The sequence below is a fragment of the Lytechinus pictus genome, chromosome 13, assembly GCF_037042905.1.
Source record: "Lytechinus pictus isolate F3 Inbred chromosome 13, Lp3.0, whole genome shotgun sequence".
Taxonomy (NCBI): domain Eukaryota; kingdom Metazoa; phylum Echinodermata; class Echinoidea; order Temnopleuroida; family Toxopneustidae; genus Lytechinus; species Lytechinus pictus.
Genome location: NC_087257.1, coordinates 27,010,692 through 27,032,165, shown reverse-complemented (window position 1 = coordinate 27,032,165; position 21,474 = coordinate 27,010,692). Strand labels below are relative to the sequence as shown.

At 35.8% G+C, this 21,474-nt stretch overlaps 1 protein-coding gene across 1 annotated transcript in view; it reads left to right on the top strand.

Annotated features, from left to right (window-relative positions):
• LOC129274247 (uncharacterized) overlaps positions 1-21,474 on the top strand; it is a 169,005-nt gene that overhangs the window by 21,205 nt on the left and 126,326 nt on the right. Inside the window, exons 10-23 of the mRNA XM_064108955.1 lie at positions 179-522; positions 1,647-1,788; positions 6,142-6,186; positions 8,849-9,031; positions 9,733-9,915; positions 10,872-11,054; positions 11,756-11,938; positions 12,894-13,076; positions 13,778-13,960; positions 14,662-14,844; positions 15,799-15,981; positions 16,913-17,095; positions 18,047-18,229; positions 19,602-19,784. Coding sequence (XP_063965025.1) covers positions 179-522; positions 1,647-1,788; positions 6,142-6,186; positions 8,849-9,031; positions 9,733-9,915; positions 10,872-11,054; positions 11,756-11,938; positions 12,894-13,076; positions 13,778-13,960; positions 14,662-14,844; positions 15,799-15,981; positions 16,913-17,095; positions 18,047-18,229; positions 19,602-19,784 — 2,544 coding nt within the window. The remainder of the gene's footprint in view (positions 1-178; positions 523-1,646; positions 1,789-6,141; positions 6,187-8,848; positions 9,032-9,732; positions 9,916-10,871; positions 11,055-11,755; positions 11,939-12,893; positions 13,077-13,777; positions 13,961-14,661; positions 14,845-15,798; positions 15,982-16,912; positions 17,096-18,046; positions 18,230-19,601; positions 19,785-21,474) is intronic.

The window sequence follows — 21,474 nt, the reverse complement described above, 5'->3', positions numbered from 1 at the left end:
TTTCAGCGTTTTATAAATCACAATGAATATGAAATTATGAACTAAAAGGTAAGTGTTAAGGTCAAGAAAATAAAATAATCATATACATGTATGGAGTAAGACAATGAGAAGACAGAAACAAAAAAAGCCTAATAAGAAAAAAAAATTACCATTATTTTAAATTCTTGTTTGTAAACAGACGGTCTCCCAGAAGGCATAGCAGCAATAGATGATAACTTTGTCGGCGTCGGAGCCATCACTGCTTCTTCTAGCTGGCCGAAATATGGCCCTGACAGGAGCCCTCTGGAAACCGGCTCAGATCTTCCAGACTTTGGTGGGAGCTGGTGCGCTGCTCAAGAGAGTACCACCAGCAATGACGAGTGGATTCAGATGGATCTTGGCACCGAAGTCACTTTCACTGGTGTGGTTATTCGAGGGGATGCCAACAGGAACTTCTGGGTCTCTAAGTTTTTCGTAGCGGTCAGCGACGATGGTGTTTCGTTTGATAAAGTACTAGATTCAGCAGATTCACAAGAGCCAAAGGTAATGAAATCAAATTGATTTGATGATGGATTGCTTGATGGGATTTATTTACGAATTAAGTCAACAAGACAGAGACCCCGTTCTTATCAATGTCCCTGAAACTAGATGAGTGGAAACCAGTTTAGTGGGGGCCAATTTAATGTGACCTTTGAAACCGTCTTGGAAGCAATCTTACATGGTCTTCCAAACCAGTTTGAAAGCCACAATGTGTTGTGGTTTTCAAGATTGTTTTATCTTGTTCAACTGATGTAAGTGTAGATGCAACCAAGTACAAGAGTGTGTGCATGTTAGGCCCGCTTCTGTGTGTAGTATCTACGCTGAGGTTTCAATTATTGCTCTAAACGTGTGACTCCATTTTGTTTTGTCTGTTTGCGACTCTTTGTTACTTCACTGCAGAATGGCAGCACAGTAACCATGAGAACCATTCTTATTCATTGGTCATGATGATGATGACTGAGGATACCAATATCAAAATGCTTCAATATGAAGATAATGTTAACAATGATAGTCGCAATAATTTACCGATGATAAACAATAATGATATCAATGGGGCCAGAATAGTTTGTTGACAAGGCAAGCTAACCAGAAAAAAGTGTATTATTACTGACCAACTCCCTCCATTTCCAAACTATTCTTTCCTTTTTAGGCCAAGACTATGTTGAATCACTTAACTTGCATAATAACCCAGCAAAATCTCTTGATCCATATTTTGAGCAGTGCTCTATGCCAAACAAAACAACCATAAAATGCATTTTCAAAATAGCCACTGATGGGTATTTTCCAAACTTGATTTTTTTTTCCTAATGGAATATGAATCTACTGAAAATTATTCTTGGTTTTGACTCTGTTACTATTTGCCATTTTCCGTTGTGTGAACCATTGAACTTAAAACATCGTTATCACCAAGAAAGGGTATATTTCTTACCACAGTAACTGACATGATCTGCTCGATCAAATATAATCATATTGTCTAGATTTATGGGTAGTGGAGATGCCAGAATTATTTATTGTATCGTTTCATTTTAAACATATGCAGGTTTGCTCAGGAGGAGCGGTGCAAAAAAAAATGTACTATTCAGCTAAAGATGCATATATTTTCTCCTGCTTGTCTTCCACCATTACAGGTATTTATAGGGAGTGCCAGCAATGATGGTTACAAAATAGCCAAATTCGATCCACAGCCAAACGGTCGGTACATCCGAGTTATTCCTGAAGAGTGGAAAGACTGTGTATGCCTGCGTTGGGACGTCTACATAAAAACCATAGGTATTTGTAGTAAGCTAATAAGTTTGGTTGCTGCAGTGGGATATGTGGTAGTGCATGGCTATAGAAGTTGTAACCCATTTTTAGCTCATCCGGCCCGAAGGGCAAGAGGGCAAGATGAGCTTATGCCGTGGCGTGGCGTCCGTCGTCTGTCCACAATTTCAAAATGCTACTTCTTCGCCATTTCAAGTCCGATTTCAATTCTGTTTGCTTTATATGATAGCACTAGGTGGGGGATTCAAAACTTCTACACAGAATTTCGAAATTCATTAAATATGCTAATTTATGCGCATTTTTCAAAATTCACAAAAAATGCTTCTTCTTTATTTGTTGACCGATTTTGAATTTGTTGCTTCCATCTGGTAGAGCTTCATGAGGTTCACCAAACTTCTACACAGAATTTTGAAATTCTGACTAGAACAATTTTTATGCTAATTTATGCAAAATTAATTTATTCATATTTTTAAAAATTCACATAAAATGTTTTGATTTTTTTTCTTCCATCTGGTAGAACTTCATGAGGTTCACCAAACTTCTACGCAGAATTGTGAAATTTTCAGTAGAAAATTATCTATGCTAATTTATGCAAAATTTATTCATCAATCATAGAAAATGCCTCTTCTTTATTTGTTGACAGATTTTAATTTTTTTTCTACCATCTGGTAGAGCTGCGTGAGGTTCACCAAAGTTGTACATAAAATTTTGTCTGGAAAATTATGCTAATTTGTGCAAAATTTATTCATAAATCACAAAAAATGTTTTTTCTTCTTCATTTGTTGATCAATTTCAATTTTGTTTGCTTTATATGATAGCTCGAGGTGGTGATACAAAATTTCAACACAGAATCTTGAAATTCATTAAATATGCTAATTTATTCATATATTTTCAAAACTCACAAAAATTACTTATTTATTTGTTGATTGATTTTTTGATTATTTTTGTTCCATCTGATGATCTGAGAGCTATATGAGGTTCACCAAGGTTCTACACAGAGTTAAGAAATTTTGACTAGAAAGTTATTTATGCTTAATTTATATGAAATTTATTCATAGATCACAAATAATGCTTCTATGTCATTTCTTCTATGTCATTTCTTCATCAATTTCAATTCTATATCCTCAATTTATGTCACCAATATAATTTACTACAGTGTCAACTGGGCTGAAATTAAAATTGTGTTAAATTTCGTTGCGAGATGCCGTATGAGCTCCACATCATTGATGTGCTAGTTTAATGATTGTCCAGTGATTTGAGTCTTATTGAAAGCTTAGTTATTTCTTCATTAACCTATAGAAGTACAGGGCCTCATTAACAAACACTCTTTTACAGTTGTGTTTATCCTGAATGCCTGTAATGGCAAATATGATGTGCTTCGAACGAGAAAAATATGAAGAAAAAATCAATAACATTCCCAATACGGTTTGTGGTGCTGTTCCTGAAATAAAGCTGTTTAACCAGAGCTAATCATTACATACACCGCATTAGCAACATGATGAAAAACAACAAAATCTCTTTAAAAATACAAACTTTATTTATCATTAATTTAGAATGACATTATATCCATATTAAAAAATTTTATATTCTGAAAATTAATAGAAATTAATGATTAATGTCAATTTGAGGAACAGGGCAAAAGAAGATTAATTTTGAATGTATGAAAGCTGTGTACCTCTTTTAAAAAATGTATAAACAAAGACAGTTTTATTTTGCTTGGTGAAACTGTAGGAAGAAGAAGGTATACTAATAGGCATACTAAGTACAGCACAATTTGATAAATGTATGTGGATTGCCCAAGCCTGGGTTTTTCAAAATGCTAGTTAGCTGTATTAAGGGCCAATGAAAAGAAAAAAAAGAATGAAGGGACTCGAAGAGCAGGAGAATAATCACTTGTTCGATCCATGTATGGTCACAAGAATGAAAACAATTCTAAACCAATGGATAGTACATTATTTTCCCCTACATGTACGTGACAATATAAGTGTGGAGTCAGCAGTGTGCTGGATCTCCCGCAGTCATTCATTACAATTACACATACTGCTATTTCTTCAGTTAAATCTAAGTTTGTCTATAAAAAAGAAAACAAAATAATTCAGTAAATAAAATCCATGTGGAGAAAGTAAATATGAATTTCAATCATTTACTTCATTTGTCTTCTTTTTTCCTTACATTCTGAAATATCTTCAAATTTTTACATGGTTCTATCTATATCTGACATCTTGTGTCGCAATGTATTTCAGTCGTGCATTCTTTACTGCAATGTTTTCCATATTCATTGAGGGGTCAGAAAAAGGTCATGTTTTTGTTCACCTTGCTCTCATTTCCTCATCAATCAATTATGTTCACACTTGGTGTGTCTTCATGAGGATGATTGAGTAAAATGTCATCTAGGGGTCAAAAGGTCATATTGCATATTTAATTGATCACAAAATCAGGTGAGACTCTTGGTCCACGAACCACCTTGTCTATTATACCTTTTCTTGTCTCGTCCACCAGAGGTGAAGCGAGACTAATACCTCTGTCACATTTGCTCTACATATCGGTCTTTCGGGGAATCGAAAACAGCCGTTTTATTCATTTTCATTCAAACCACCTATGTACATGTATAGCTGGTACAAAAATGTGAAAACGGCTGTTTTCAACTCCCCATACGGCTGCCGTAGCATAAATGTGACCGAGGTATCAGTGATCAAAATGTCGTCCGCGTCTGTTTGTCGTCACAAATATTATGACAAATAACTTTGTAATCGTAAGTCACTTTTCAGCCAAACTTGGGTTGTAGATGTAATTAGGGGACCTGCATGTTACGGTGCAGTCTAAGGTCACTTGCTAAAGGTCAAAAGTCATTTTGAGGTCAATGTTAAAGTTTACATGCAAGACTCTCTTTATGACAAATAAATTTGCACCCGTTTTTTCAACCGTACTTGGGTTGTAGATGTACTCAGGAGACCTGCATGTTATGGTGCAGGCAGAGGTCACATGGTAAGGTCAAAGGTCATTTTGAGTTCAACATTAAACTTTTTACGTGAAAGACTTTCTTATGACAGATAAATTTGCAACCGTAAGTCAGTTTTTAACCGTACTTGGGTTGTAGATGTACTTAGGAGACCTTGATACTTGATGCGATAATTCCTCTTGCAGCTCCAAAAAGCTAAACTGGAATGAATGGTATGGTGCAGTCAAAGGTCACATGCTAAGGTCAAAGGTCATTTTTAAGTCAGTGTTAAAGCTAACGTGCAAGACTCTCTTGACAGATAACTTTTTAAGCATTAGTCACTATTCAACCAAACTTGGGTTGTAGAAGAAGTTAGGGGACCTGCATGTTATGGTGCAGTCGTAGGTCAGATATTAAGGTCCAAGGTCATTTCAGCTCAAATGTTAAAGTTTAGGTCCAAGACTCTCTTATAACATGGAACTCTGCAACCGTGTCTCACTTTTCAAGCAAACTTAAAAAACTCTGTTCTCTTATTTTTTTCTCTGAATAATAAGCTCATTATGACACTACATCTTCTACTGCACTCGCAAACACATTTAATCTTCACACATGTAAAATGTCAGTGCAATAAAGTCATTCATATTTATTTATTCATTCATGCATGTTCACAATGTACAATGTAAAAGAATACACAGGTGATATATAAATATATATAAAACACAAGTATATAATGAACATACAAAGGTGTTGCAACATAAGCTAAAAGCTTGATTGGTTGAAGCACCTTTAAACTGGTTTTGCATCCAAGAAAACAAAATAAAAATGTAAGAATAAGGAAGAGAGGAAAGAAAGAGAAGAATACATGTATAAAAATGATAGACTGCCAACATATCAAAGGGGTGGAGTAGGTACAGGGAAAGATGAAAGGGCATACCATTTCATGAAATGCCCCTTCTCAAATTCTGTTTGTATTACATTTTTATACCAGATATTTCATAATGAGGTTTCGATACAATTCTGTTGCGTGGCAAAGGAGATTGCAATATTTGTAGTTATTTTTACAAGTGGGCGAGCACAATATTGCTAATGTGGAGCGTCGTGGCCCAGTGGATTAGTCTCCGGACTTTAAAACAGAGGGTCGTGGGTTCAAATCCCAGCCATGGCGTAATTTCTTTCAGCAAGGAATTCATCCACAGTGTGCTGCACTCGACCCAGGTGAGGTAAATGGGTACCGGCAGGAAATAATTCCTCAAAAAGCTGTGTGCACCGAAAAGGTTGCCTAGCTTAGCCGGGTAATAATAGCAGGGCCCGCTGGGAGAACAGTTTTCGGAACTGAAGTGGCTACCCTGGGTAAATATACCTATATTATTATTATTAATGCTTTGTTAAAATATTTATGATTATTTTATATTTCAAATCTACAGAACCTGACAATACAGATGCCAATCTAACTGCACCTCCAGCGCCAGGTATTCACCCAACCAGCTTTTCTTATTTCAATTAGAGATTTTGTGCGTAGTACTTATAGTGTTCTCATGCCCTTACTCTGTGAAAAAATCATGCATGTTCAATTTTAAAAGACATCCAGACATCTCTGTTTGCTGTTGTAGCTGGCTGAGGATGCATGCCATTCACACAACTAAAGACAAATTAATGCATGCTTTGCGATGACCCAAGTATTTGTCCATCATTTGACGTGTGGTGCAAATCATTAAAATGCTGAAACTTCAGTTTTGTATGATTTCAATATAAAAAACTGACAAATTATAAACTCACTGCTTTTTGCGTTAAAAATTAGGTACGCAATGGTGTTTTTGCTCAGTTTCTGGAAAAGACACTAAAGCGCCTCTAAATTGTAGGACATCGTAACCTTCCAATATCCAAAATAGGTCAAAAGTTTTCATAATGTTTGTAATTCAAATGTTGGTCTTTATTACTAAACGTTTTACACTGTCAAATGTACATGTACCAAAATCTCTTATCTATAGGAATAGGGATGAACATCTTGGAATCTTGGATAAAAAATAAAAACTTTTACAAAAGAGTATTAAATGGATGTAATAAATTCTCATGAGGCAAAACTACAGTTAGAGGATACAAACCCCAGTTTCGAAACGTGAAAAACCTAAATCACCCCGGGCCATAATATCTAAACATGTGTTTCTTGACCTCGATGTGTCCGAAAAGAACTAAACTGCGCTTGCATATGCAGCGTGACTATTCCAGCAAACTCGCTCGCCAGTGCATGAGGTCATTTTTATTGTCTTCGCCTGCATAGCAGAGCGAGACTATAGGCAACGCTTTTCCGAAGGCAATGGCGGCGGCGATGGTGGCGTCATCAACATTGAAATTTTTTAACCAAAGTTTAGTTTTTGAAATGTCATCATAACTTAAAAAGTATATGGACCTAGTTCATGAAACTTTAGACAAAAGGGTGATCAAGAATTACTGAACATCCTGCGTGAGTTTCAGGTTACATAACCAAGGTCAAAGGTCATTTATGGTCAATGAACTTAGACCATGTTGGAGGAATCAATATCGAAATCTTTACCAAGGTTAAGTTTTTGAAATGTTGACATAACTTTCGAATGTATATGGACCTAGTCCATAATACTTAGACATAAGTATAAAAGTGTATCACTGAAGATCCTGCCTGAGTTTTAGGTCACATGATTAACCCTATCTTAACTGGGCTATTTCAGACCAGTTTATACTGGGGGGGGGGGTCAATTTGACCCCCCTCAGCAGCTGATCGCGCGATCGCCGCAAAAATTAGCACGCGCGTAAAGCCGGATGTAAACTACAAGACTGTATGGTAAAATTAAAAAAAAATTAATTCCTTATATTTTTAATTCATTATTTATGCAAATAAGCGTATGAAATTTGCCCTAAATTTTGTTTTTTGTGTATGTTTTTGCCTTTAACTCAATTTGTATAGCTATTAGAATGCTAATTTTTGGTTGGAGTATCAACTATTACATTTCTAACAAATATCTACAAAAAATTGCAAAAATATAATTAATTTCTTATGTATTTTATTGTTTTTTAAATTCTTATGTATTTCTTTGTTTTTTCAGACCTTTGTTTTTTATTGTTTTTTCCAATGAACTTTGTTGGGGACCCTTCTGCGATCATAAATAGCATAAAATAAATCCATTTAAACCAACAAAAGTAAAAATAATCATACATCTATTATTTTTGGTTGAAAAACACAATTTGCATTGACTTTGTACACGGAATCACGTTTTTGAGCAATTTCGGGTCTGACATGCACTTACTAAATGTTGCGTAATTTCAGAACTGCATCCCCGGGCGTCGCAATTTTGGTCTCAAAAGATGCACAAGACTTTAAAAATATGAAGTCAAGTGAGTGGCGCGACAAAAAAACTTTGCGCAACGGCGTAGTGATGAAATTTGTTGAGGGGGGGACCCCTCCAGTTTAATGAGGGTTAAGGTCAAAAGTCACTTAGGGTCAATGAACTTTGGCCATGTTAGGGTTATTTGAGAAATTGTCATCATAACTTTAAAATTTTATGGATTTATAGTTCATGAATCTTGGACATAAGAGCAATCAAGTATCTTTGAACATCCTGTGCGAGTTTCAGGTCACATGACCAAGGTCAAAGGTCATTTAGGGTCAACAAACTTTGGCAATGTTGGGGGTATTAGTGGAATTGCCGTCATAACTTTGAAAGCTTATGGATCTAGTACATGAAACTTGTTTAAGAGCAGCAATGTATCTCTGAATACCCTGTGCGTGTTCAGGAACATGGCCAAGATCAAAGGTCATTTAAAGGTCAATGAACTCCGGCCGTGTTGGGAGTATGTGTTTGATTGGCATCATAAGTTAAAAAGTCTATGGATCTAGCTCATGAAACATCGACATAAGGAGCGAGGTTTTTGTTAGTGGGGTATAAAACCGCAGTCCACGCCCTGAACTGCGGTTTTATATCCCATCGGGGTTTGACGTAATGTGTATTAATATCCTTGTTACAATAAAGCAAAGAAATATCATGAATTTGTGATTATGAATTTGAATGGTGAGTAATGTAGGCAAGACTGCCCGTGACCTTCTCTTTGAAATGTTATATATATATATTTGTTTTCATATAAATTATTGCGTTTTTCTAGAATGTGGATCACCACCAGATCTACTAAATGGAAATGTTACAGTCATTGGCGATGCACCTGGTTCGACCATTGCATGGTATGAATGCAATGACGGATATACTTTTGAGGGAGATCAGGATATTGGCTGTTTTGAAAATGGTACTTGGGACATTTTTGAAGGAAAATGTGTTCCTATTCCAGTTGGTAAGTTGTATTTTGTCTTGAGGAACATTATGTAGTGTGGATACCATACATGAAGTTGCCATTGTAGATTGCGATTAATTTTGTTTTTCGACTGCCACGTGCAACCTTTTTATAATTTAATTCAATCAAATCCCAGGTAGTTGCATTATGTGCATGATGTTATGTTGAGTATTTCTGGAGATAAAGGCATGATTTGAAATGAAATAAAGCATAATGCAATGTATCCAGACAAACCGAATAGATGAATTAAGTCACCTTTTCATATATATCAAATACAATATTTTCATTCCGAAGTGCCTACAATAGGCAGAGCTACTCTTACGTTATGTTGTTTATCGTCTATATAACCTTGGCTCAATGCTTAGGCTTGCCGGCAGAGGTGAAATGTTACATTACTGGGATTAAGTTGCATGGTCGTGCAGGGTTGAAATAGCTTCAAAATAAAATATCTTGGATCCTCTAGCGTGGTTTTTGTTAGTGGGGTATAAAACCGCAGTCCACGCCCTGAACTGCGGTTTTATATCTCAACGGGGTTTGACGTAATGTGTATTAATATCCTTGTTACAATAAAGCAAAGAAAAATCAAGAATTTGTGATTATGAATTTAAATGGTGAGTTATGTAAGCAAGACTGCCTGTGACCTTCTCTTTGAAATATTATATATATATACTTTTTTCAAATGAATTATTGCATGTTTCTAGAATGTGGATCACCACCAGATCTACTAAATGGAAATGTTTCAGTCATTGGCGATGCACCTGGTTCGACCATTGCATGGTATGAATGCAACGACGGATATACTTTTGAGGGAGATCAGGATATAGACTGTTTTGAAAATGGTTCTTGGGACATTTTGGATGGAAAATGTGTTCCTATTCCAGTTGGTAAGTTGTATTTTGTCTTGAGGAACATTATGTAGTGTGGATACCATACATGAAGTTGCCATTGTAGATTGCGATTAATTTTGCTTTTTGACTGCCATGTGCAACCTTTTTATAATTCAATTCAATCAAATCCCAGGTAGCTGCATTATGTGCATGATGTTATGTTGAGTATTTCTGGAGATAAAGGCATGATTTGAAATGAAATAAAGCATAATGCAATATATCCAGACAAATTGAATAGATGAGGTCATCCTTTCATGAAGCTCAATAGTACTGACAAGTTGTCCTTGAAACGAGTTACATCTAGAAAATTGCTTACACGAGTCCTGTCCCACTCCAGTTGCAACCTTGAAATAGATTAAGCGGATTTGCTTCGTGAACAGACCTGTTCTAGAAAAGTGTCTGTTTACATCTCGGCACATTCATCTCCCCCTATCGGTCACACAAATTTATGTCAATCCCAAAGTTGCTTTCATATTCCTGACCACTGTCATTTAGTCTGAAGGCACGAATTAACGTTGGATTTCAAAATACAAAATTCTTTGAAAACTTGATTATATATAAAATACAATAATTTCATTCCGATCAAGGGCCTACTATAGGCAGAGCTGCTCTTGCGTAATATCACAGCTGTTGTTTATCGTCTAACCCTGGTTCAATGCTTAGGCTTGCCAGTGCATGGAGGTGAAATGTGAAATTACTGGGATCAAATATTGGTCATGCAGGGTTAAAATAGCTTCAAAATGAGATATCTTGGATCCTCTAACAAGGTTTTATACCCCAACGGGTTTGACGTAATGTGTATTAATATCCTTGTTACAATAAAGCAAAGAAATATCAAGAATTTGTGATTATGAATTTGAATGGTGAGTAATGTAAGCAAGACTGCCTGTGACCTTCTCTTTGAAATATTATATATATATACTTTTTTCAAATGAATTATTGCATGTTTCTAGAATGTGGATCACCACCAGATCTACTAAATGGAAATGTTTCAGTCATTGGCGATGCACCTGGTTCGACCATTGCATGGTATGAATGCAACGACGGATATACTTTTGAGGGAGATCAGGATATAGACTGTTTTGAAAATGGTTCTTGGGACATTTTGGATGGAAAATGTGTTCCTATTCCAGTTGGTAAGTTGTATTTTGTCTTGAGGAACATTATGTAGTGTGGATACCATACATGAAGTTGCCATTGTAGATTGCGATTAATTTTGCTTTTTGACTGCCATGTGCAACCTTTTTATAATTCAATTCAATCAAATCCCAGGTAGCTGCATTATGTGCATGATGTTATGTTGAGTATTTCTGGAGATAAAGGCATGATTTGAAATGAAATAAAGCATAATGCAATGTATCCAGACAAACCGAATAGATGAATTAAGTCACCTTTTCATAGATATCAAATACAATATTTTCATTCGGAAGTGCCTACAATAGGCAGAGCTACTTTTACGTTATATTGTTTATCGTCTATATAACCTTGGGTCAATGCTTAGGCTTGCCAGCAGAGGTGAAATGTTACATTACTGGGATTAAGTTGCATGATCATGCAGGGTTGAAATAGCTTCAAGATAAAATATCTTGGATCCTCTAGCGTGGTTTTTGTTAGTGGGGTATAAAACCGCAGTCCACGCCCTGAACTGCGGTTTTATATCCCAACGGGGTTTGACGTAATGTGTATTAATATCCTTGTTACAATAAAGCAAAGAAAAATCAAGAATTTGTGATTATGAATTTAAATGGTGAGTAATGTAGGCAAGACTGCCTGTGACCTTCTCTTTGAAATATTATATATATATATTTTTTTCAAATGAATTATTGCATGTTTCTAGAATGTGGATCACCACCAGATCTACTAAATGGAAATGTTTCAGTCATTGGCGATGCACCTGGTTCGACCATTGCATGGTATGAATGCAACGACGGATATACTTTTGAGGGAGATCAGGATATAGACTGTTTTGAAAATGGTACTTGGGACATTTTTGATGGAAAATGTGTTCCTATTCCAGTTGGTAAGTTGTATTTTGTCTTGAGGAACATTATGTAGTGTGGATACAATACATGAAGTTGCCATTGTAGATTGCGATTAATTTTGTTTTTTGACTGCCATGTGCAACCTTTTTATAATTCAATTCAATCAAATCCCAGGTAGTTGCATTATGTGCATGATGTTATGTTGAGTAGTTCTGGAGATAAAGGCATGATTTGAAATGAAATAAAGCATAATGCAATATATCCAGACAAATTGAATAGATGAGGTCATCCTTTCATGAAGCTCAATAGTACTGACAAGTTGTCCTTGAAACAAGTTACATCTAGAAAATCGCTTACACGAGTCCTGTCCCACTCCAGTTGCAACTTTGAAATAGATTAAGCGGATTTGCTTCGTGAACGGACCTGGTCTAGAAAAAAGTCTGTTTACATCTCGGCACATTCATCTCCCCTATCGGTCACAGAAATTTATGTCAATCCCAAAGTTGCTTTCATATTCCTGACCACTGTCATTTAGTCTGAAGGCACGAATTAACGTTGGATTTCAAAATACAAAATTCTTTGAAAACTTGATTATATATGAAATACAATAATTTCATTCCGATCAAGGGCCTACTATAGGCAGAGCTGCTCTTGCGTAATATCACAGCTGTTGTTTATCGTCTAACCCTGGTTCAATGCTTAGGCTTGCCAGTGCATGGAGGTGAAATGTGAAATTACTGGGATCAAATATTGGTCATGCAGGGTTAAAATAGCTTCAAAATGAGATATCTTGGATCCTCTAACAAGGTTTTATACCCCAACGGGTTTGACGTAATGTGTATTAATATCCTTGTTACAATAAAGCAAAGAAAAATCAAGAATTTGTGATTATGAATTTAAATGGTGAGTAATGTAGGCAAGACTGCCCGTGACCTTCTCTTTGAAATATTATATATATATACTTTTTTCAAATGAATTATTGCATGTTTCTAGAATGTGGATCACCACCAGATCTACTAAATGGAAATGTTTCAGTCATTGGCGATGCACCTGGTTCGACCATTGCATGGTATGAATGCAACGACGGATATACTTTTGAGGGAGATCAGGATATAGACTGTTTTGAAAATGGTTCTTGGGACATTTTGGATGGAAAATGTGTTCCTATTCCAGTTGGTAAGTTGTATTTTGTCTTGAGGAACATTATGTAGTGTGGATACCATACATGAAGTTGCCATTGTAGATTGTGATTAATTTTGTTTTTTGACTGCCACGTGCAACCTTTTTATAATTAAATTCAATCAAATCCCAGGTAGTTGCATTATGTGCATGATGTTATGTTGAGTATTTCTGGAGATAAAGGCATGATTTGAAATGAAATAAAGCATAATGCAATGTATCCAGACAAACCGAATAGATGAATTAAGTCACCTTTTCATATATATCAAATACAATATTTTCATTCCGAAGTGTCTACAATAGGCAGAGCTACTCTTTCGTTATGTTGTTTATCGTCTATATAACCTTGGCTCAATGCTTAGGCTTGCCAGCAGAGGTGAAATGTTACATTACTGGGATTAAGTTGCATGATCATGCAGGGTTGAAATAGCTTCAAAATAAAATATCTTGGATCCTCTAGCGAGGTTTTTGTTAGTGGGGTATAAAACCGCAGTCCACGCCCTGAACTGCGGTTTTATATCTCAACGGGGTTTGACGTAATGTGTATTAATATCCTTGTTACAATAAAGCAAAGAAAAATCAAGAATTTGTGATTATGAATTTGAATAGTGAGTAATGTAGGCAAGACTGCCTGTGACCTTCTCTTTGAAATATTATATATATATACTTTTTTCAAATGAATTATTGCATTTTTCTAGAATGTGGATCACCACCAGATCTACTAAATGGAAATGTTTCAGTCATTGGCGATGCACCTGGTTCGACCATTGCATGGTATGAATGCAACGACGGATATACTTTTGAGGGAGATCAGGATATAGACTGTTTTGAAAATGGTACTTGGGACATTTTTGATGGAAAATGTGTTCCTATTCCAGTTGGTAAGTTGTATTTTGTCTTGAGGAACATTATGTAGTGTGGATACCATACATGAAGTTGCCATTGTAGATTGCGATCAATTTTGTTTTTTGACTGCCATGTGCAACCTTTTTATAATTAAATTCAATCAAATCCCAGGTAGTTGCATTATGTGCATGATGTTATGTTGAGTATTTCTGGAGATAAAGGCATGATTTGAAATGAAATAAAGCATAATGCAATGTATCCAGACAAACCGAATAGATGAATTAAGTCACCTTTTCATAGATATCAAATACAATATTTTCATTCGGAAGTGCCTACAATAGGCAGAGCTACTTTTACGTTATATTGTTTATCGTCTATATAACCTTGGGTCAATGCTTAGGCTTGCCAGCAGAGGTGAAATGTTACATTACTGGGATTAAGTTGCATGATCATGCAGGGTTGAAATAGCTTCAAGATAAAATATCTTGGATCCTCTAGCGAGGTTTTTGTTAGTGGGGTATAAAACCGCAGTCCACGCCCTGAACTGCAGTTTTATATCTCAACGGGGTTTGACGTAATGTGTATTAATATCCTTGTTACAATAAAGCAAAGAAAAATCAAGAATTTGTGATTATGAATTTAAATGGTGAGTTATGTAAGCAAGACTGCCTGTGACCTTCTCTTTGAAATATTATATATATATACTTTTTTCAAATGAATTATTGCATGTTTCTAGAATGTGGATCACCACCAGATCTACTAAATGGAAATGTTTCAGTCATTGGCGATGCACCTGGTTCGACCATTGCATGGTATGAATGCAATGACGGATATACTTTTGAGGGAGATCAGGATATAGACTGTTTTGAAAATGGTACTTGGGACATTTTGGATGGAAAATGTGTTCCTATTCCAGTTGGTAAGTTGTATTTTGTCTTGAGGAACATTATGTAGTGTGGATACAATACATGAAGTTGCCATTGTAGATTGCGATTAATTTTGTTTTTTGACTGCCATGTGCAACCTTTTTATAATTCAATTCAATCAAATCCCAGGTAGTTGCATTATGTGCATGATGTTATGTTGAGTAGTTCTGGAGATAAAGGCATGATTTGAAATGAAATAAAGCATAATGCAATATATCCAGACAAATTGAATAGATGAGGTCATCCTTTCATGAAGCTCAATAGTACTGACAAGTTGTCCTTGAAACAAGTTACATCTAGAAAATCGCTTACACGAGTCCTGTCCCACTCCAGTTGCAACTTTGAAATAGATTAAGCGGATTTGCTTCGTGAACGGACCTGGTCTAGAAAAAAGTCTGTTTACATCTCGGCACATTCATCTCCCCTATCGGTCACAGAAATTTATGTCAATCCCAAAGTTGCTTTCATATTCCTGACCACTGTCATTTAGTCTGAAGGCACGAATGAACATTGGATTTCAAAATACAAAATTCTTTGAAAACTTGATTATATATAAAATACAATAATTTCATTCCGATCAAGGGCCTTCTATAGGCAGAGCTGCTCTTGTGTAATATCACAGCTGTTGTTTATCGTCTAACCCTGGTTCAATGCTTAGGCTTGCCAGTGCATGGAGGTGAAATGTGAAATTACTGGGATCAAATATTGGTCATGCAGGGTTAAAATAGCTTCAAAATGAGATATCTTGGATCCTCTAACAAGGTTTTATACCCCAACGGGTTTGACGTAATGTGTATTAATATCCTTGTTACAATAAAGCAAAGAAATATCAAGAATTTGTGATTATGAATTTGAATGGTGAGTAATGTAAGCAAGACTGCCTGTGACCTTCTCTTTGAAATATTATATATGTATTTGTTTTCAAATAAATTATTGCGTTTTTCTAGAATGTGGATCACCCCCTGAGCTACTAAATGGAAATGTTTCAGTCATTGGCGATGCACCTGGCTCGACCATTGCATGGTATGAATGCAACGACGGATATACTTTTGAGGGAGATCAGGATATAGACTGTTTTGAAAATGGTACTTGGGACATTTTTGATGGAAAATGTGTTCCTATTCCAGTTGGTAAGTTGTATTTTGTCTTGAGGAACATTATGTAGTGTGGATACCATACATGAAGTTGCCATTGTAGATTGCGATTAATTTTGCTTTTTGACTGCCATGTGCAGCCTTTTTATAATTCAATTCAATCAAATCCCAGGTAGTTGCATTATGTGCATGATGTTATGTTGAGTAGTTCTGGAGATAAAGGCATGATTTGAAATGAAATAAAGCATAATGCAATATATCCAGACAAATTGAATAGATGAGGTCATCCTTTCATGAAGCTCAATAGTACTGACAAGTTGTCCTTGAAACAAGTTACATCTAGAAAATCGCTTACACGAGTCCTGTCCCACTCCAGTTGCAACTTTGAAATAGATTAAGCGGATTTGCTTCTTGAACGGACCTGGTCTAGAAAAAAGTCTGTTTACATCTCGGCACATTCATCTCCCCTATCGGTCACAGAAATTTATGTCAATCCCAAAGTTGCTTTCATATTCCTGACCACTGTCATTTAGTCTGAAGGCACGAATGAACATTGGATTTCAAAATACAAAATTCTTTGAAAACTTGATTATATATATAAAATACAATAATTTCATTCCGATCAAGGGCCTTCTATAGGCAGAGCTGCTCTTGTGTAATATCACAGCTGTTGTTTATCGTCTAACCCTGGTTCAATGCTTAGGCTTGCCAGTGCATGGAGGTGAAATGTGAAATTACTGGGATCAAATATTGGTCATGCAGGGTTAAAATAGCTTCAAAATGAGATATCTTGGATCCTCTAACAAGGTTTTATACCCCAACGGGTTTGACGTAATGTGTATTAATATCCTTGTTACAATAAAGCAAAGAAATATCAAGAATTTGTGATTATGAATTTGAATGGTGAGTAATGTAGGCAAGACTGCCCGTGACCTTCTCTTTGAAATAAATTATTGCGTTTTTCTAGAATGTGGATCACCACCTGAGCTACTAAATGGAAATGTTTCAGTCATTGGCGATGCACCTGGTTCGACCATTGCATGGTATGAATGCAACGACGGATATACTTTTGAGGGAGATCAGGATATAGACTGTTTTGAAAATGGTACTTGGGACATTTTTGATGGAAAATGTGTTCCTATTCCAGTTGGTAAGTTGTATTTTGTCTTGAGGAACATTATGTAGTGTGGATACCATACATGAAGTTGCCATTGTAGATTGCGATTAATTTTGCTTTTTGACTGCCATGTGCAACCTTTTTATAATTCAATTCAATCAAATCTCAGGTAGCTGCATTATGTGCATGATGTTATGTTGAGTAGTTCTGGAGATAAAGGCATGATTTGAAATGAAATAAAGCATAATGCAATATATCCAGACAAATTGAATAGATGAGGTCATCCTTTCATGAAGCTCAATAGTACTGACAAGTTGTCCTTGAAACGAGTTACATCTAGAAAATTGCTTACACGAGTCCTGTCCCACTCCAGTTGCAACCTTGAAATAGGTTAAGCGGATTTGCTTCGTGAACGGACCTGGTCTAGAAAAGAGTCTGTTTACATCTCGGCACATTCATCTCCCCCTATCGGTCACAGAAATTTATGTCAATCCCAAAGTTGCTTTCATATTCCTGACCACTGTCATTTAGTCTGAAGGCACGAATGAACATTGGATTTCAAAATACAAAATTCTTTGAAAACTTGATTATATATAAAATACAATAATTTCATTCCGATCAAGGGCCTACTATAGGCAGAGCTGCTCTTGTGTAATATCACAGCTGTTGTTTATCGTCTAACCCTGGTTCAATGCTTAGGCTTGCCAGTGGAGGTGAAATGTGAAATTACTTGGATCAAATATTGGTCATGCAGGGTTAAAATAGCTTCAAAATGAGATATCTTGGATCCTCTAACAAGGTTTTATACCCCAACGGGTTTGACGTAATGTGTATTAATATCCTTGTTACAATAAAGCAAAGAAATATCAAGAATTTGTGATTATGAATTTGAATGGTGAGTAATGTAGGCAAGACTGCCCGTGACCTTCTCTTTGAAATGTTATATATATATTTGTTTTCAAATAAATTATTGTATTTTTCTAGAATGTGGATCACCACCAGATCTACTAAATGGAAATGTTACAGTCATTGGCGATGCACCTGGTTCGACCATTGCATTGTATGAATGCAACGACGGATATACTTTTGAGGGAGATCTGGATATTGGCTGTTTTGAAAATGGTACTTGGGACATTTTTGAAGGAAAATGTGTTCCTATTCCAGTTGGTAAGTTGAATTTTTTCTTGAGGAACATTATGTAGTGTGGATACCATACATGAAGTTGCCATTGTAGATTGTGATTAATTTTGCTTTTTGACTGTCATGTGCAACCTTTTTATAATTCAATTCAATCAAATCCCAGGTAGGCAGAGCTGCTCTTGTGTAATATCACAGCTGTTGTTTATCGTCTAACCCTGGTTCAATGCTTAGGCTTGCCAGTGGAGGTGAAATGTGAAATTACTGGGATCAAATATTGGTCATGCAGGGTTAAAATAGCTTCAAAATGAAATATCTTGGATCCTCTAACAAGGTTTTATACCCCAACGGGTTTGACGTAATGTGTATTAATATCCTTGTTACAATAAAGCAAAGAAATATCAAGAATTTGTGATTATGAATTTGAATGGTGAGTAATGTAGGCAAGACTGCCCGTGACCTTCTCTTTGATTTGTTATATATATATTTGTTTTCAAATAAATTATTGTATTTTTCTAGAATGTGGATCACCACCAGATCTACTAAATGGAAATGTTACAGTCATTGGCGATGCACCTGGTTCGACCATTGCATTGTATGAATGCAACGACGGATATACTTTTGAGGGAGATCTGGATATTGGCTGTTTTGAAAATGGTACTTGGGACATTTTTGAAGGAAAATGTGTTCCTATACCAGTTGGTAAGTTGAATTTTTTCTTGAGGAACATTATGTAGTGTGGATACCATACATGAAGTTGCCATTGTAGATTGTGATTAATTTTGCTTTTTGACTGCCATGTGCAACCTTTTTATAATTCAATTCAATCAAATCTCAGGTAGTTGCATTATGTGCATGATGTTATGGTGAGTAGTTCTAGAGATAAAGGCATGATTTGAAAATAATAAAATAAAGCATAACGCAATGTATCCAGACAAACCGAATAGATTAAGTCACCTTTTCATATATATCAAATACAATATTTTCATTCGGAAGTGCCTACAATAGGCAGAGCTACTTTTACGTTATATTGTTTATCGTCTATATAACCTTGGCTCAATGCTTAGGCTTGCCGGCAGAGGTGAAATGTTACATTACTGGGATTAAGTTGCATGGTCATGCATGGTTGAAATAGCTTCAAAATAAAATATCTTGGATCCTCTAGCGAGGCTTTTGTTAGTGGGGTTTAAAACCGCAGTCCACGCCCTGAACTGCGGTTTTATATCCCAACGGGGTTTGACGTAATGTGTATTAATATCCTTGTTACAATAAAGCAAAGAAATATCAAGAATTTGTGATTATGAATTTGAATGGTGAGTAATGTAGGCAAGACTGCCCGTGACCTTCTCTTTGAATTGTTATATATATATTTGTTTTCAAATAAATTATTGCGTTTTTCTAGAATGTGGATCACCACCTGAGCTACTAAATGGAAATGTTACAGTCATTGGCGATGCACCTGGTTCGACCATTGCATGGTATGAATGCAACGACGGATATACTTTTGAGGGAGATCAGGATATAGACTGTTTTGAAAATGGTACTTGGGACATTTTTGATGGAAAATGTGTTCCTATTCCAGTTGGTAAGTTGTATTTTGTCTTGAGGAACATTATGTAGTGTGGATACCATACATGAAGTTGCCATTGTAGATTGCGATTAATTTTGCTTTTTGACTGCCATGTGCAACCTTTTTATAATTTAATTCAATCAAATCCCAGGTAGTTGCATTATGTGCATTATGTTATGTTGAGTAGTTCTGGAGATAAAGGCATGATTTGAAATAAAATAGCATAATGCAATATATCCAGACAGACCGAAAAGAGGAGGTTATCCTTTCATGAAGCTCGATAGTACTGACAAGTTGTGTTTGACACCTGTTACATCTAGAAAATCGCTTACCCAAGTCCTTTCCCAGTCCAGTTGCAACCTTGAAATTGATTAAGCGGATTTGCTTTGGGAATGAACCCGGTCTAGAAAAGAGTGTGTTTACATCTCGGCACATTCATCCCCCCCTCTCGGTCACAGAAATTTATGTCAATCCCAAAGTTGCTTTCATATTCCTGACCACTTTCAGTTATTATGAAGGCACAGATCCTTATTTAAATTGTGATACACGTTAAGATATGAAAGTGACTTAAAATACTGCAGACTCTCTGTTTTACTATTTTGGGACTTTAGTTTGATGATATATGCACTTCATAGTCTCAACTCCCTCTTTGACAATGAAACATTCATGCCACTCTGGACAAACAGGTGTCTGTGCAGGAAACTACCGTAAGTGGACTGAGACGGGTTCGAGGTAGGTATTATTTCAAATCCACGGATAGGTGGACATGGGCCAACCCGAGTCCTACCGGAGACCACTTCCAGAGGTAGTCTTGGGTATAGGGTCACTAAAAGGTGGCCCGAGCTACGTATTTACATCTGTTTTCTATCCTAGCCAAGGCAGGTCCTAGGGCAGCGATTTTTTAATGTTGTAACACAAGACTTAGTCACATTTACCATGATCTAACAGTCTGAAAGCAGATTCTCAGTTGATTCAAAGCGAGTACAAGTTGTAAGCTGATAATAAAAGTCTTCACATGAAAATTTTGATGAAGATGGTGCTTTCATTAACTGCTGATGCACCAGCGCTCCTATTATTTTACATGTGTCGTTTTTGTAACTCTTGATCATTTTACCTAAAGTTTTTGCAGGCTATCATTTGTAAACCAATCTATTTTTCTATCATTTTATTGAGGGATAGGTATGAATGTCTTGAATTTTGAATTTAAAAAAATTTAAATAGAGTAATGGATATAATAAATAACAAATTCTAGTATTGATTGTATAGTAATTTATTTCATGCAAATTGACATTAAGTGATTATGCTAATTTATGCATAATTATTATGCAAAACCATACTTTTCCCTCTAACTTTCTAAATAAAGCTCCAAATGTTCTAATTTTTGGTATAAAAACTTTTTGTGGTGTTCTCAGCAAGTGTACATGAAAAATTGCTATATCAGATCAATTTCTTATGTATTATATTGTTTTTTGCAATTCCTTATGTATTTCTTTGGTTTTTTTTACCTTTTGTTTTTCTTTATTTTTTCAATGAAATTTGTTTGGGCCTCTCTTAAGATCATAAACAGCATAAAATAAATACATTTAGACCGGCAAAACTAAAAATTTATGATTTTTGGTTGAAAGCACAATTTGCATTGACTTTGTACACAAAATCATGTTGTTGAGCAATTTTTAGTCTAATAAATAAATATGGAAATACATGA